The sequence below is a fragment of the Sylvia atricapilla genome, chromosome 4 (genome assembly GCF_009819655.1).
Source record: "Sylvia atricapilla isolate bSylAtr1 chromosome 4, bSylAtr1.pri, whole genome shotgun sequence".
Lineage (NCBI taxonomy): Eukaryota > Metazoa > Chordata > Aves > Passeriformes > Sylviidae > Sylvia > Sylvia atricapilla.
This window is the reverse complement of record NC_089143.1, coordinates 70,434,227-70,451,458: the sequence shown is the minus strand read 5'-3', so window position 1 is coordinate 70,451,458 and position 17,232 is coordinate 70,434,227. Positions and strand designations below refer to the sequence as shown.

The 17,232-nt window shown below is 55.2% G+C and overlaps 1 protein-coding gene across 2 annotated transcripts; it reads left to right on the top strand.

Annotated features, from left to right (window-relative positions):
- Positions 1-1,516: 1,516 nt before the first annotated feature.
- On the top strand, positions 1,517-15,142 carry RBPMS (RNA binding protein, mRNA processing factor). 2 transcript variants are annotated; one of them, XM_066318341.1, is made up of 8 exons: positions 1,517-1,642; positions 7,593-7,670; positions 7,861-7,899; positions 8,028-8,090; positions 8,823-8,973; positions 11,427-11,496; positions 12,771-12,876; positions 13,485-15,142. In XM_066318341.1, the coding sequence occupies exons 1-8, from the start codon at positions 1,580-1,582 to the stop codon at positions 13,488-13,490; spliced, it is 576 nt and encodes a 191-aa protein (XP_066174438.1). In that variant the 5' UTR covers positions 1,517-1,579; the 3' UTR covers positions 13,491-15,142. The 2 variants fall into 2 exon arrangements, with proteins under 2 accessions (XP_066174438.1, XP_066174437.1); XM_066318340.1 differs by lacking the exon at positions 13,485-15,142 and adding an exon at positions 9,602-9,732 and having other exon boundaries at positions 12,771-12,881.
- Positions 15,143-17,232: the final 2,090 nt, after the last annotated feature.

Here is a 17,232-nt window from a genome sequence, read left to right as displayed (position 1 = left end):
TTTTTGAGGGACATGGGACTTTGGGTAGGGACTGGGGGTTTCAAGGCAAGGAAGCAGTGCAGTATCTGCTGAGGCAAATTGGATATTCTCCCCAGGTGCAGTTTCATGGCTACAAAAAAATCCAAATCTCTCCTTTATCTTGCTCGTGATTCCAACCTGGCTTCCAGCAATGCTGGGGAACTGCAGCTTTTCCCTAAAGCTGAGTACAAATAAGGGTTGTGAATATTGTCCCACCTGCTGTCCAGCCAGAACTTTTCGTGGAGATGTCTATGGAGGGGGGAAACAATGGGAGATAAAACACATCTCTAAATTCTCCCCTTGCTGAAAATCTACCCCAAAAGCCAGAGGCTCCAGCAGATTTGGGTGATCAGATCAGTCTCTGCTTTAGATGCCCTCTGAGGGTCAGCCGTCCTTGTAGCCAAACCCTTCCTGCTCCCCCAAACCCAGCTGGCACAGCTCATTTCCACCTCCTTCCCGGCACGAGAGGTTCTGCCCTGTAAATCGCAGCTGCGGGGAGGCTGCAAACCTGTGGGTGGCCAGGCTGTGTCCCCTGGGCAGTCGGCAGGACAGGCGGGCAGCTGCCCCCAGGTCTGTTTCAGTCGGTGATGCGCAGAAAGGCGAGCGGTGACCTTAAGCACCCGTTGGGAACGATCGCTGCGCCACGGGCAGGATGTCCTCGGAGTCACCTCCGGCCCCGAGCATTGTGTACAGGCAGCACCTGGTCTGGACACAGCTGCTGCTCTCCACCCCGCGGGTCTCCATCACGCTGCTCCGGAGCTGAGTGCAGTCCTGCGGGACCACAGTCTCCTCCGTGGGGCTGCGCAGGGCTGGAACGACCCAACACCGAGCTCCAGGCCATGTGCAGGCTCAGCAAAGGCCCAGCCTAAGCATGAAGCCTAAATGCAGTCGCCGGGGCAGGCAGAGGAGTTGAGCCCTCGGGTGGGGCTGGTTCGGGCGATGAGCCCCTACTAGTCTTTCTCGAGTGTAACCAGCACTGTCCCCTCCTCTGCCCCACAGCCCTGATGCATTCATGCATTCAAGTGTGCCCCATATTCCTAGCCTGGTGCCCTGTATCCTTAACCTCGTGTCCCGTGTCCCGAGCCTATGTCCCGTGTCCTAAGGACTGTATCCCCTCTGCCCAGCCCTGTGGTACACCCTCAGCCTGTGTCCCTGAGACTGTGTCCATCTCCCCATTTCCCTGCCCCGTGTCCCCAGCCTTGTATCCGCTGTCCCCAACCCCCACGTCCTAGACTGGGTTCTGCGTCTCCAGTATTGTCCTGTATCCCCAACTCTTGTGTCCCGTGGCCCCAGCCTTGCGTCTTATGTTGCCGCCACTGTGTCCCGCGTTCCCAACCCCGCATCGCTCGTCCCATCGCCCACTTCCCGTGTCCCCGACGCTGCGCTCCTCCATCCCCCCGCGGCCCGGTCCGTCTCCGCCGCTCTGCCGCGCCCCCGCCCCGTCCCTCCCCGGCCGCGCCGCCCCGCCCCGGCCCCCCCGCCGCCGCCGGGACCAGCCCCCAGCGCCGCCCGCCCGGACGCGGCTGCCGCCGGCGGGACGAGGAGCCTGGCCGGTCGCACCATGAGCACCGTCCCCGCCGACAGGGAAGGCGGCCCCGCCGACACCAGCCTGCCCGAGGAGGAGGTACCGGGGGGACACACACGGGGGATTTGGGGAGGAGGGGGGTCCGGCTTCCCCCTCCCCACCCGCGCTCCCCGGGAGCTGAGCTCTGCCGGTGCCCACGCACCCACGCGGGATGGGGGGTCCGCGTCGAGGGTCCGTCGGCTCCCACGGCTCCCGGTACCCGGGGCTGCTGCGAGGGGGACGAGCGGCGGGAGCGCATCCCCGCTCCCCGGGACGCTCCCATTCACCGCCCGCATCCCCCTGAGGCTCCCCGCAAACGCCCCTCCGCCTCGCCAGAGGGAACCTGTGCGTGCGGGAAGCCCCACTCGAGACGCGGATCTCCTGGGGTGCGTGGGGGATAAACCAGGCTCCCCGCCCCGGTCCCGCTGCCGGTGCCTAGTGCTGCCGGTACGCGTGGGTACCATGCATCCAGCGGCCGAGCATCTTTCCCACGGGTCTCACCTCAAAAATGTCCGAAACGCTCCCATCCGCACGAGAGACCAACCCCATACCCCGCCGCGGCGAGAGCTGGTTTTCTTCATTCCAGCCGGAAAGTTCCTGGTTTTGCCCGTGACCTTGAGATGGGAATTTGGACTTTGTGAGGGTGAGAGCGGGAAGATTCCTGAGATCTCCTCTTCCTCCTGACCCTCCACCCGGCTAGGCTGCTCCAGCAGGTCCCTGCTGGCTCCCTGCTGGGCTCTTTGGTTGTTGGCCAACGCTGGGATCAATCACCGCAGCTCCATTGCCCGATGTCGCCTGCCTTCATTTGCTTATTTCAGGGGCGGCTGTGGCTTCAAACTTCCCAAAGTTTCCTAAATAACGGGGAGGTTTTTCCGCTGGTGGCCTCGCGGGGTGTGTGGCAGATGATGCTGCGGCTGTGGCTCTGTTGGGTACGGCAGTGGGTGACATCCGCGGAGGCCTGTTGCCTTTTCCAAAAGCATGGCCTGTGGTCTGCTGGCAAAGGGCTGCCCTCGCTCTGCTCCCGGTAGGATCCGGAGGGCCTGGGGCTGGCTGTTGCACTGCTGGTATTTGGGGACCCCCTGACCCGGTGGTGCCGGACAGGGGGAACACCCAGAGGGGACGGCTGGGAGGTGCCGCGGACACATGAGGAGGGCGATGCCCGCTCATGCCTGTAAGCAAGCCGCGCTCCTCCGGTGCCAAGCAGGTATTTTCCCTGCAGGACTTTTTCCAGCCCAGGCTGGAGGAGCCGGTGCTGTCTATTTACTCAAGCGCAGGGAAGGGGATTGCCCAGCTCCTGTGCCTCACCTCCCCGCTCCCAGGGCTTGCCTTCCCACCTCCTGTTCCCTCAGAAAAGAGGGAGAAGTAGCCCGCATCCCGGGGAGGTGAATCAGGGTGCTGCCAGGCGGGAAAAGCCCCCACTCCATCCTCGCTCCTCCTGTCTGCTCCTGGTGGCCTCCCCGTCCCTCTCGTCTGTCCCCCCGGGAATGACCCACCCCGTGCCGGGGAGCTGTGGGCCAGGGGCTTCCCCACGGAGGAGCCGGAACAATTTGAAGGCGGTCACGTCACTTTGGCCGGGCGAGAACGGCATGTAAAAGGCTCGGCGGAGGCCTTATTTGGTAGCGGAGTGGCTCGGAGAGCCCGGCTCGTGGCCCTCGTCCCCATCCTATGCCAGCTCCCTCATCTTGGGGGAACCGTGCCATGGGGAGGGGACCCCAGGGATGGTTTCCAGGGGAAATGTGCCCGGCGAGTGGATAAAATTTGCTCCCGTGGCCCCTGTGTTGCATCCCCCCGTGCTCCTGCTTCCATTCCTCCTCGAAGCGTGGGGTCCGGGGGATTTGGGAGCAAGCTCCAGGCGGGACAGGGACGTGTGTGACCGCCGCCTGATCCCGCCGCTCCTCTGCTTTGTTGCAATCCCCCATCTGCTCCCTTGGCTGCTCACTGCCTTTTCCTCTGCCGCTTCCTCGTTCCAGCCCCGGCAGCTCTGGACTCGCTTTTCCCCAAGGGCTGTTCCTCTGCTCATGTCCTTCACCGGACGTGAGAACCGTGATTTTCCAGAGAAGCGGCCACGGGTGGCGAGGATAGAGAGATTTATCCCGGTCTTCCCGCATCCCCCGGGCGGTGGAGCCGGGATCCCTCGGCCTCAGCCTTGTTTATGTCGGGGAGTTTTGCGGGCTGAAGGCATGCGTACACACAGCCCGGGAATCCAAACCCAGCCGAGGAAGACGCTCCATTAGCCAAGAGACTATTTATGCCAGGACTAATCCCGGCGGGGCGGGAATGCACCCCGCCGCGGGGGAGGCAGCACCCCGCTCTGCCGGGAAGGGGAGGGGAAGCCCTGCTCGGCCTGTCCCAGGGCTCAATGGCAGCCCCGTGCCATCGCCCTCCCGCTCCCGCCGGGATCCGGTGCCTCCTCGGCGGCGAGCAGTCAAGCGGATAATCGGCTGGTGGAGAATTAAAGCGAGCCTCGCTGGAAGGGGCGCACGGACGGACGAGGGACGGGAGCTGAGCTGAAGGAGGAGATTAAATGCCTCGTGGATGAATCACTCGGACGCCTCCCGCCTCCCCACGGCCTGTTAACGTTTACGGGGGTGGTTTGGGCAGGGCAGGGCAGGGGTCCGGGACCACACCGGCAGGGCACTGCCACCGGGACACCAGGCATCCCTCTGGGCACCGTCATCTGATGGGGGTCCAAGCCAAGGAAATGCCTTCCTAGTGCCTCCTTACCTTCAGGAGGCAAACCTGGCTTATGGCTTCATGTGAGGAAGAGGAGGAGGAGGGCTGCTGGCGCTCCATCAAAGGCGTCTCCATGCTGGGGTCATCCTTGATCCATGCTCTGGAGACCCCAGTCACCTCCTGGCCCAGACCTTTGCCTCTCCTTGCATGTCCTCAGCCCTGACCATCCCAGCAAATCTCCACAGACCCTTTCCAGCATCCCTTAAACTGGCCAAAGATGACACACAGGATTTCAGGGACAACAGAATGGGATGGTGGGATGCAAAGGTGAGAGGGACAGGACAGAAGTGGGACGGAAATGATTTCCAAGGAAGAGGAGAGCAACAGAGATGAAGAGCAGACTTCCTGCAGGGAAAACAAAATCCAGGAGGGGATATATCAAGAGTGAGGTAACACAGGTAGAATCCAGCAGCCCTGGCAAATCTGGGAGCTGTGGAATGCAGCAGCAGGAGCAGAGGAGGACTGTGGAAAGGGACTTAGAGCAGTCCCACAGCTGCCATCCCCATGGAAGGAAGTCAAGGTGGTCCTTTGATCTTCTCCTGAAGCAAACATTGGCACTTCTGACTTAAAAAAATCTTTGGTTTCACCCCAAATTTTAAGAAGAAGAAGGAGAGACGGAGAAATACTCCATCAAAAAGAAAGTGAAAGATGTTCATACAGCAGAACTGAAATGAGACAGCTCAGGCTGTCGAAAAAAACCCAAGGGGTTTAGGCTGGGGGAATCCCATGCTCCAGCACCCTTTACTCCTTGCTGAGAGCTGTTGGTCTTGCCCCATCCCATGACATCCTTGGGAGCCGTGCCTGATCCACCTTCCAGAAGGAGTAATTCCTTCCTATGGAAGAACATATACGTGCTTGCTGCTTGGCAATTTCTCTGATAAGGCACTTTTTTTTTTGTTGTTTGTGTTTTTGTTTTTTGTTTGGGGTTTTTTTTGGTTTTTTTTGTTTGTTTGTTTGGTTGGTTGGTTTGTTTTGTTTTTTTGTTTTCCCACCCCTGCTTTAGGGGTGGGAAGGATTTTGCCCTAGGGGTCTTTCTGGTAGAGGATGGTGACTGAATCCTTGGGATCTCTCAGCACAAAAAAAACCTGGAGCAGCTCCCTGCGGGCCAAAGCTCCCCTTCCATTTAAGGGCAGGAGTAATATTTCTGTCTAGAATCTTTCCCTTGGCAAAAGGATATCTGTCCAGCCTGCTGGGATTATCCTCAAGGATGCTCTCTTGCTCTGCCAGTCCCACCTGCTCATTACCCAGTGAAAGGATGCTGTTTATGTAGGACCTACTCAAACATCCATGGGGCTGGGTACATTTGGGTGTGCAGATGGGGGGCACCCAGGAGCTCATATCCATCCCCTGCCCTGGGCCCCAAAAACCGTTTTGGGGCTGGAATCCAGCTGGGGGATCCTCTGGAGCCCTTCTCCTTCTTGCTGCTGTATAACTTTACAGATTCAAACTTGGCCGACCCACGTTTGAACTTGCAATGAAAACAAAGTCATTAGAGAAGAGAAGCCCTTCCTGTGTGGGGCTGATTTTCGGAGGGTTCCTTGGGATCTTTCATCTCAGTCTCTCTCTCCCATGTGGCGTTGAGGATAAATGGTCTGGCAGGCTTGGGCACGTACCGATTGGATTTCAGGGGTGTGGCAAACTGGCAGTGGGTTTCCCCACTCCCCCCAGTCCCTCCCACCGGAGCTGTGGCCAATGTCCTTAGTGTTTCCTGAAGCTCTCCAGGGAGAGGAGATGCAGGAAGCCAGGGATGGCTCCAAGGGATGAGGGAGACAGGGGCACTGTGCAGAGATGCCTGGCCTGCTCACGATGCAAACCCACCTGGTGGGTTTAGTAAATTTGGAGGGTGGATGAGTCTGGAGAGTCGATTCCCTGGACAGCAGCCGTGCTCAGGAGGACCTGTCTGAAAGGGAATTTTTTTTTACCCTAGGAAAGGAGAAGTTTGCTTTCTTTACGTTGAATTTCACAGACACACGGGGAGATCCTCCAGGTGAATCCCTCCCTAGCCCCTGCCAGGAGAAATTCGGGCAGTGTCTCCACTGGGAGATGGGGCAGCACTCCCTGGTCCCAGGAAACAGGCAGAAAGCTGGCAGGGGTCCCCTAACACACTCTAGGGGATGGTCCCAGTAGAGGGGACAGGCTGCCAGGCCGTTCCTGCCTGCAGCCCTGGCTCAGGAAGGAGTGAGGACATCCCTTCTCTGCTGATCGCATCCAGCCTGGATGCTGGTACCCGCAGGGATAATGCTGGTACCCAGGATGGGTATCACCAGGGCTGTTGACACAAGGGCTGTGTGCAAACAGCTGAGTACCTTTTGTTATTTAATAGATATAGGTCAGCCAGAGGTTTTGTTCCACAAAGCAGGAATGTTTGCTGCTCCCAGGCTGGGAGATGGGGGAGATAGCTTATCTACAAGAGAAAGAAGAAATGTCAGCAAAATAATAGGCCTGGACTGGCTGTTTCTGGCCGTTTCCCATGTTCCTTTCCCAAGGAATGGGGCAGGCAGGGTGCCTGGCCAAAAAAATTAAATAAAATACATCAAGGTTTTCTCCTTCTCCAACCCAAACTGTTAGGATGAGATTTTGGGCACAAGGAGAGGAACAGCTGGTTCAGTTCCACACACTGCTCTCCCAGTTACAAGCTGGTTGTAAAGCAAAACCATCCCAGCACAGGGTTTGCCAATCCCTGAGGAGCCCCACATCCCCCCTCAGGGTGGTGGGAGCAGGATTCCAGCTTTGAGGATGCTCCACCATGACAAAAATTAGATCCACCCAAAAAGGGTTAAACCCCTTAAAAGGTGACTTTTACAAACCAGCGACAAGCTGCTTAAATCCAGCCCCCTCTAAACCAAGGCCTTTCCTTCAGGAAGAAGACCTGGTGTTTGCTCCTCCCAGTCCTTAATGAGCTGTTGCAATTAAACTGAGACAATAGGCATTGTCTGTGGAGGCTGGGATCCACTGGGGATGACAGAGAAATCCTGTTTGCCAGACCAGGGTAGGAAGGTGCTGGGATTCTATGAGCATTTTATCCTGGAGAGGACTGGTGGGGTGAGGACAGGTCTCTCTTACCTTCCCATGGTACCTTAGCAGCTTCCTCTGTGGCCACATGAAGGATGGGGACACTCCTTTCCAAAAATTCAGCATCATTCAAGCATGGCCTAAGGCTTTTGTCTGCCCAGGAGATTCCCCTAAAGCTGTCACTATCCCTCTGGCTGCGAGAAGCATGGTGTATCCCCAAGTTAGATATGAGAGAGGGTCCCCAGGAACCTTACTTCTTTTTCAGGTGAGGACACTCTTTGTCAGTGGGTTGCCTCTTGACATCAAGCCCCGAGAACTTTACCTGCTCTTCAGACCCTTTAAGGTATTGAACTGGGGAGGGAGGGAAAGGGGGGGCTGAAAGCATGGGCTGGCCTCTGCCCCAGTCTCATGGCCCCAAAACACTTGCTGGGATCTAGGAATCCACTGAAGTCTAATTCAGTCAGTTTATTCAGTTATTGTTATTTAATCGTGGGGATCTCCACCAAACACCCTTTTTAATCCTTTCCTTGCAGGGGTACGAAGGGTCTCTCATCAAACTCACCTCCAAGCAGGTAGGAGCTGCTCCATACAGCATATGCAACCATCCCACCGTTCCCTAGTACCACCATTCCTTGGGGTGAGGGGCTCCCCTCTCTGCTCCCCACAAACCTGATTGATGATTCCTGTCCTTCCTCCACAGCCTGTGGGCTTTGTCAGCTTCGACAGCCGCTCCGAGGCAGAGGCAGCGAAGAACGCACTGAACGTGAGTGTGCCTGGCCCACAGCCACTCTATTTCTCCATTTTGTCCTTGTTTCCCTGTCCCTAGATACTCTCTGAATTCCACCATCCCAAGGATATGCACCTCCCATGCCAGCCAGCCCCATGGCATCCTTGGCCCTCCAGGCAATCCCGTCACTGTTTCTCAGCTGCATCCTTCCTCCTGGGGGTCTACATCCTTCTCACCTTTCTCAGGGCCATCCAGGAGGGCTTGAACCCTTAGGACTCGAGCTTTAGATACAAGTGAGAAACAGCATTCCCAGCCTCACCTGTTTGTTCAGCAGGAAAAATCTCAGCTAAGTCTGCAAAAGAAAAAAGCAAATTTCACTTTCTTTTTGCAGCTTGTGAAGTTACTTGAAAATAGTCACAAGCAGAACTGTGTGGAGCTGGTTCTCCAATGCCTCGCCTGCTCTCCCTACATTTTGTTTTAGGGTTGTTTTCTTCCTTGTCTTAATTTTCAACTTAAAACTTTTTTTTTTGGCTCCACTAATCCCTCTGGATAAGAGCTCGGCCTTGCGGGATGCCGACTGCCAAATATGGTGCCGATGCTAAAGATGCCGGAGGAATGTGAGCCGCCTCGGGGCCCGGCAAATTAGCTCATTTCAGGGCTGGAAGTCGAAAAAACCCATAAATAATGGGGAGTTATTTTTGCTGCAGGGCTGGCACGCGGCGGTGCTCGCCCACCCGCCGCACCTCCTTCCCTGCTTCCTTCCCACAGGGCATCCGCTTCGACCCCGAGATCCCCCAGACACTGCGGCTGGAATTTGCCAAGGCCAACACCAAGATGGCCAAGAACAAGCTGGTGGGCACGCCAAATCCCAGCACCCCTCTCCCCACCGCCGTACCTCAGTTCATTGCCCGGGAGCCCTGTGAGTACCCCCTGCACCGCCAGCAGGGCTCGGGTTGGCAGGCATCAGGGGCAGGAAGGAGCAGGGATACCACAAGGGGGTCGGGAAGGGGAATACCAGGTCCGATTGGAAGCACTGGTACCTGCTTGCTGCGTGGTGGCACGTGCTGAGGGTTCCCAAAGGCAGCTGCTGGTGCTGGAGAAGAGGACCTGGGAGAGGTGACAGCCAGCCTGTCATGGTGCCTGGGAGCAGGACAAGGCCTCAGGAGAGACCTCGGTGATGTCCTGCCATGAGTGCTCTGTGCCCGTTTCTGCTTCTGTTCTCGTGCAGACGCCAGCTCCTCACCTTGCTGTCGCACACAGGCATGAACTGCACACTCTCCTCTGCTGAATCCCTGGGCTTACTAAACCTCTTGGAGACAATGACCCCGGACCTGGCTCCCTGAGTGATGCCCCTAGCCCTGTAGCATTGCTCACCCTGTGTTATCCCAGCGGGCAAATTCTGTGATGGCTTTGCGAGTCGATCTCAGCGGTGGCATCTCCCACTTTTCTGGGGCCAGCTCTGCTCCTGCCTCAAGGGGAGAAGGAAGGATGCAGCGAGGGTCGCAGCCCTGTAGTCACGGTTAACCCTGCCTCTTCTTCTCTTGCAGATGAGCTCACAGTGCCTGCACTTTACCCCAGTAGCCCTGAAGTGTGGGGGCCATACCCTCTGTACCCAGCGGAATTAGCACCTGCTCTACCTCCTCCTGCTTTCACCTATCCCGCTTCGCTGCACGCCCAGGTAATTCTGACCCATCCACCTCCACCGCTCACCCTCCCACCCACCCCAGGCCCCCTTCCCTTTGGTGCTTGCTGCACCACTAACTCTGCCCGGCTGACAGGCACTCACTCCCTGTTCCCTGAGATTTAGGGAAGGCTCCCAAATGGAGCTGAACACTGACAGGAGTCCTGTCTTTCCATGGACACCTCTCTCTGCCTTCCTACTTTTGCTGGTACCTGTGGTGGGGCAGATGGTGCGGGAGGAGGGAGGGCTGGGGACGCTCTCAGGGTCTGGACCATCCCCATTGCTCCTGGCACCGCACCACCCATCCGGCTGTGAGCTGAGGGCTCCAGAACCCCTGACTGCCCCTGGAACATCGCTGGGATGTGGTGTGCTGTTCATGGTGTGTGAAGCCAAGCAGCCCTTACAACGGGGAGAGGGAAGCAAAGAGCAAATGGAGGATCCATCTTTTATTGACGAGGTGCTGCCTCGTCACAAGCGCTTTCTGCTGGCTGCCACTGCTGGTGGCCCCTGATGGCAGCATGTGGCTGTTAAAAATTAACCATCCGCCTGGGAGAGGAGCGGGGAAAAGAGGAGAAGTGGAAATGGCGGAGGAAGAGAATTTCTTTGCAGTGCCAGCCTTGCAGCATCATGGGGATGCGGGGAAAGGAGCCCTGCCACAAGGTGGGGAAAGGGCAGCTACCTCCTCAGCATCCATGCTGGACATCATCACGGCTTTTCCTCCTTCCTGCCGGCTCCAGCTCAGTGATGAACAGGAGATAACAAGCACATTGAGACAGATTTGCCAGACTGCATCCAAAAGGCTTTTGGCCTTGGTCTGCCAGGATTGAGCCAGGTTATCCATAGCCACCATCACTGGGAGCTGGAGCAGCCAGGAGCTGGTTTGAGCAGAGGGTGAGGAAAAGTGCTCAGTGTGCAAACCATGTGCAGCCTTTGGATGGAACTCCAGCTTTTTTGGGCCCTGCTGTTCATAGGAAGAGCGTTGGTAAATATTATTGCAGCTATGTACTTGCCTTGTCAAATAACTGCTAACAGGCAGCACCTGCCCTGCTGAGGGAAGCGCAGAGCCAAGGAAACAGAGGCGTACGGAAGCTCTGAGGGTCCCTTGGGAAAACCCTGATGAGACCTGATGTTAGACAGAAGCAGTATTATCTGATGAGAAATATCAGTGTGGTGGGGAGGGTGCTAGTGGCACCTTCCCATCCTCTTGTGCAGCTGCCAGTGTGGTGGGTTTGGTTGGGGGGAGGTATTGGAGACTGGTGCCACCATCCAAACTGGAGCTGCTTCGCTGAATCCTGCAGACAGCAGCAGGACCAGAACTGCAGGATGGATGGTGGTGCTGTCTTGGAGTTATCTGGCAGAGCACTGAGTACCTGCACGCCAAATTTTGGCATCTGATGTTTTCCATCCTGTTTCAAGTGGGCTTTGCAGGAGCGAAGAAGGATGAACTCAGTCCTGCTCAGTGGGACCATGTTGCTGCTGTCCCAGCTCCATCCTGCTGGAAACAGCGATGCCAGGGGTTGTGCTCAGCCTCAGTGTTACTGTTGCGATTGGAGCTGAGATGGCTGTACTGCTGGTGTTCCAATCTCCCTCTGTTCTGTGCCTGGGAAAAGCCAGGAAAAGGGAGCCCAGATGCAGCCTGATCTTGCCAGGGCAGGCAGCCACCCCCTCTCACCTTGTGTCCCCCTTCACAGATGCGCTGGCTCCCTCCGTCCGAGGCTGGTTCTCAGGGCTGGAAGTCCCGTCAGTTCTGCTGAATGCCGGGTGAGTGCCACTGTCCTGCTCCCATCCTTCTGTGCTGGCTGGGGTCCACTTCCACCTTCACCCTGAGCTTCCCCCACTGCCACTCCCGAGGTCTCCAGCAGCTCAGGGTGAGTGGCCACTTTTCGGCAGACACCCCAAGTCCAGTTGCCCTCCTTGTCCCCAGAAGGGGATGTCCGTGCCACGATTCACCCCAACACTTTCCCACATGCCCTGGGGCAGGATGGAAAAGCACCAAGCCAGAGGGCGGCGTTGTGATGAGAAAGGCAGCCCTGACACAATCACCTCATTAAACCTTAAGGAAAACTATCCAGGCAGCCCAGGGTGGCCTAAAGAAGCACAGCCTTACCGAGCACCTGGCTGCCCAGCAGGAGGGAGGGACGGATCCCATTCCATCTGGGACCTCTTCGGATGGAAAAAGCTTTGCAAGATACGCTCTGCAAATAACTTTGGCCTTTGTGGATAAATAAACAAAGGGGACTCAAATGGAAGAGGAAAAAAGCCTTGCAATCCCAGCCTGCCTGGACCATCCTAGTTGGGAACTATCCGTGCTGGGAAGCCTCCTGCTTCTACATCCACCCATGGAGAAATGCCACTGTATCCAAAGCTCTGCCATCAGCTGCCTATGCTCGCATGTGACTGCTCTGCCCATCTGCCTGGCATCTGCAGCCCTGTGCTGCAGCCACGAGGTCACCCAGCTGGGAGGGGCAGGAGGCCCAGCCCTGGCTGCAGCCGGCCCCAGACTTGGATCCATAAAGAATTTACCGGCTATTTTAGGCCCAACAGATAAAAATAGGGAGTAGCGAGGTTTTGGGAACCAATGGTTCTTCCAAAATATGCAACATGCCAATGCTTCCAGATAAAATGTAAGCAGGGACATATTTGGGAAGAGGAGATGAGCGAATCCCTTGAAACACTAGCACAAGAGCCACAGTGGGTGGTGAGGATGGAGGGTCAGGGACCTCCTGCTTCCCTTCCAGGCTCCTCCAGCTAAGAAGGGCACAGCCCACTGAGAGTTTGGCTGAGGGTCTGGCTGTCCTGCCTGCATCTGCCTGTACTGGCTGCCTGAAGCCCATCACGGCAGGGCTAATCCCAGAATCGCTTAGGGTGGAAAAGACGTCTGAGATCACTGAGCCCCGCCTTTGGCCAAACTAAGCTGTGAGCTGTCCCCGCAGGAAGCGCCGACTCCCGTCACAGTGAAATCACCCCTCCCCACAGCAAACTGACCTCAGCTCCCAGCACCAGTGTCGCTCACTCTCTGCTCTGCCCTCCCACAGGTCTCAGGTGTGTGATGGTGGCCTACAGTCAGTCTTGTGGGTATTAATGGAGTCTTCCAAGGTGGCTACTGGGTTGATGTGCTCTCCACAGGACCTCAGTGTGCTGGTAAGGATGCAACCCTGTGGGCTTGGCTGCTTTGGGGAGGGGACAGAGGAGTGAGGAAGCCAACACAATGTCCCTGAGGGAATAGGCCCTGAGGTTGGCACGACCCTGGGGCTGCTCCAGCTACTGCCCTGCAGAACCATGGCTCTGCCATTCCCACCTTTATCACTGTTATCTGGGGTGAGAGTTTCCACAGCCAAGGAATGCCTCTCGGCTTTGAATTACCCCTGCTAATCTCATCTCCGTCCTTGCTTCCTGCCTTGGATCAACAGAGACCGAATTCCTCTTAAGTGCAAAATGCAACTCAAACTTAACTCCCAGCTTCCCAGTTCAAACCCTGGGGACTACAGCCAGTGGGAGAAACAAATTGGGATCAGTGGGATTCTTTATGCCTGGGATGCTACGGTCTCTCCCTGCAGGTATTTCCTACCTTGCCCCTTCCCTGCTAAACAACTGTTCTTCAAGCATGGCCCTGACACAAATTTCCAAAACATGCCTCCCTCTCCCCTACCTTGCTTCCTTCCTGCTACGAAGGAAGAGAGATTAATCACAGCCCTTTTTCCTCCATCACAGCTGCTCTTTTTTTTTAACACCTCTCTTTGTTGTTTCAGGCTTGAAAAAAAACCTCACACAAGTTTGGATTCCTCCAAGACTTTCCCACAGCCTCTATCACACATCTGCTCTCCTAGAAGAAAAAAGAAAAACATACCTAGTAATAATATTTTCCTCTTTTACACTGTATATTTGTAAGGAAGAGTGTATTACTCCCGAAAGCATGGTTTGACAGGCATTGTTGTAGTGTTTGAAAAGGCTTTTCAAATGGAACCATAGGAAAGCAGACTACAGAGAAAAAAAAAAAAAAAAGAAAAAAAAAAGAAAAAACACAGAAAAAGAGAAAAAAAACAAAACAAGAACAAGTATTTTTGTACCAAAGCTCCTCAAGAGGACAATCTTGCACCTGGTCGGACCACAGGTTTTGTGCTTGACTTTTGAGGTGTGTAAAGAAGAGTCTTATTATTCCCCTGGCCCCGTCAGCTGCATGTCGAAGGCATGATGTTCACGAGTGTGAGGATGTCGACACACACGATGCGGGTTTGTAGGAATTGTGCTCCCTCTGGCACAGGAATTGTGCTCTGGCTGTGTTGGCATCTGCAGACACTATAGTATTACTGTTTTCTTCCCAGTTGCACCAAAAGATGAGCAGGCAGGACAATCAGGAACTTTCTTCCCATGTTTTCTTTTTTTACCTTGGGGCTGTGTTCATAGCTGCTGTGCAAAGCTTCCATGGGGTACAACAGCTCGGATCAGGGATGGGCAGACAGCCCACACATGTAGCAAGGTGACAATTTGCCTCCTCCTCCTCCTGCCACGACTGCTCCAAGCTGTTACAGGCAACGTAAACTGCTGTATGAAAAAACATACCAACAAATCCTTGGTTTGTCAGCTTCCTTGAAGTTGGACGTGAGTCCTGGGGGGCTTCGCATTATGCTGAAGCACTGGCCTGGCCTGGCCTGTGGTTTTAGTGCCAATGTTACGCTGGTCCAGCTGCTCCCTGCGTGGCATTCCCATGTTTCCATGTGCAAAGATGAGAAGGGAGGCTGCCAATATCCTTTACAGAGATAGAGTACCAGCAGAGAGACTGCTTGACATACTAGTTCTCCTTCTCCTTGCTCCAGGAAGAATTTGGAAAAAGAAGAGAGCAAACTGACCCAAACCCTCTATCAGGTTTCAGTTTCTTGCAAAGGGAGGTGCAGAACTTCTCCTTCCATTGCCTTTCCCCCGTCTCCATTCCAGCTGCAGGGAACACTGAGCTCAGCTGCTGCCCAGGCCTCGCCATAGCCCATTTTTCCCAGCTGTTAGTGGCCTCATTAAACATCATCAGCTTTTCCTTTCTCCTTCCTCTTGTCCTGTGGGTGGGCCAAAATAAGATGGCTGAGATTCTGGCCATCGGGGTGGGACAGGGGGATGAAAAAAAATGGGGGTTTTCATGATTAGAAACTGTCCTGTTGGGGTCTTCTGTAAAAAATGGGCTTGATGAAAGTGATATGAGAAGAAATCAAATCCAAGACAAACCTCAGAGCGGCTCTAAAAGGAACGATATCACCGTTCCCAAGCGATGGACTAACTCTTTTAGCAAACTATTTCCTGTACTTTGTCTCATGGAGAGGAGAGAAGCTTCCACATTGTCTACTCTGCTTTTGGAAATATGTTTAAAGGTACTTTTCTATTGTAATTTTTTAAAAATAAAACCGGTGATTATTATAAGTTACGCGCAGAGCATCGCTGTATGCTGTGTATCTGGCAGGGAACAGGGAGAAGGATCCCAACCCACCCCTCAGGGCCTTGGCAAACATCAGCCTCTTTGCTCCCTCAGGAATAGCTGAAAACACTGTAAGGCTCCTGGTTGATTGTTCAGGGCAGATGCCATCCTGTTTGGCTCTCCTGGATCTCTAGGAAAGCTCCAAAATCCAGGCTGGAAGGATCAGCAGGCTTTAAAGAAATGACTCCAAGTTTACAAAGATGTTATCGGTTAGTTTTAAAACCTACTAATCTTGGCAAGGAGCACAGGAGCTAGGATGCAATTTTCCATGAGCTCAGCCTCGGCTGAGGCAAATGTAACCTAGAGACGAAGGGCCAGATTAGCTCTGTATTTTTTTTAACACGCTGGGAATTTTGAAAAACTCGGATGTGTAAGCCCAACCTAGAAATTCCTCCTCCTTTCTTTGCTCTGCTCCCACCCTGACAAATGTGACCAGCACCCTCAGGAGCTTCAGCCAACAGGCCAGGCTTCAAAAACAAAGTGCCAGGAGCAAGCTCCAGCTTAGCAAAGGCAGCCTGGAAAACAGAGTGTAAAGAACAGGATTGAAAAAGCTACAGGCTCCAGGGTGGAAGGAAGAGGCATGGCAGTTATTTGAAACCCCTGGCTGGCAGGGATGAGTTAAGCCCTTAATGCTGGATGTTAATCCCACTGCGGCCACCACGAGTCACAGCTTTCACAGCTTTCCTTCCGAGTTGCATCCAGCAGAGAGGTTTGCTGGCAGGCATGGGGGAGGAAGGGAAGGGAGCCACAACACACTGCTCAGCCCAAGAGCTGCTCTGAGCAGCAGCAACTGGCCAAAACCACTGTCCCAGGCACCACTTTAAGGGACACACAGATGTTTCTGGGAGCAGATTCAGCAGCAAACATCCTCCAGCTAAGAGAGCCGTGAAACGTGCACACACATCCTGGACTTTGCCTGGGCATTGCATCTGCTCCCAGATCTGCCCTGAGAAAGGAAGTGGGGCCTTGCCCAAAATATTTAACCTCCTGAACCATTTTTTTTTCTTCAATTTCCCCCATAAGCCAGCCTGTTTTTGTCTCTGTGCTGATGAGCATTGCCCTCGTCAGCAAGGGGTGGGAGCAGCACGCTGCTCGCCTGGCGTCCCCTTTGCCTGCGGTGACCTTTCCCCCTGCGGCCGGGGGAACATTCCTTCCCTGTGACCACTGGGGCACTTACAGGAAGGCCCAAGCTGCTGGCTGACACCAGAGAATTGCAAAACGGGATCAGGGACTCCCCGGCCAGTGCTGCCATCCGATACAAGGGATAAGTCCTTGGGGATATGAACAGGGAGAGTTGGAAAAACCAAAGCGAGATTTTGCACTCTCATTGTTTCCGTTTTCCCAAGTCTTTTTCCCATCCCCCTAGCGTAACACCAAGCTCAGTGAGGGAGGAATGCAGGCAGCGCCTTCCTGTGCACCCCTGCACAGAAGCTGGCTGACCAGCAGCAGGCTGGAAGCAGCTGCAAAGGCAGGGAACAGCCTGGCAGGGTCTATGAGAGAAAACACAGCATTGATTCCCCACATCAGACAGACACAAGCGAATGGCAGAGCAATGGGAACGAAGTGGGAGAAGGCAAGCCGTATATCTTCGAGGATTTGGGGTGGATGGTTAGGCAGCAGCAGAAGGGACGAGGCATCCTGCCACAGGAATGGAGATGCACCAGCCGGGCCAGGGAGAGCAAAGGGCAGACAGAGGCGGCACCAAGGCCGGCAGCACCCGCAGCCCGGATGGAGCAGGGAGGAGGAGCAAGCCCAGCGCCGCTCCTGGGATAGGGGAAAAGAGAATAACAAGGCTGGGAGAGGAGAGATGTGAGAGCACCAGGGCTTGGCCAGGCAGCTTTGAAGGCTGAGACCCAGGCTGTGAGAGAAGCTGGTGGCTAAGAGCAAAGAGATGAGTGGCTTTGTGATAATAGCTGGGGCCCGGCACAGTGCTCAGCATGGATTTGTTCCCTGATTTCTACAGGGGAAATTGAGAGGTGTCACCCTGCAAGGGTCACTGCTCTGCCTGAGAGCTGCCAGGCAAGGCTGCTTTCTTCTCC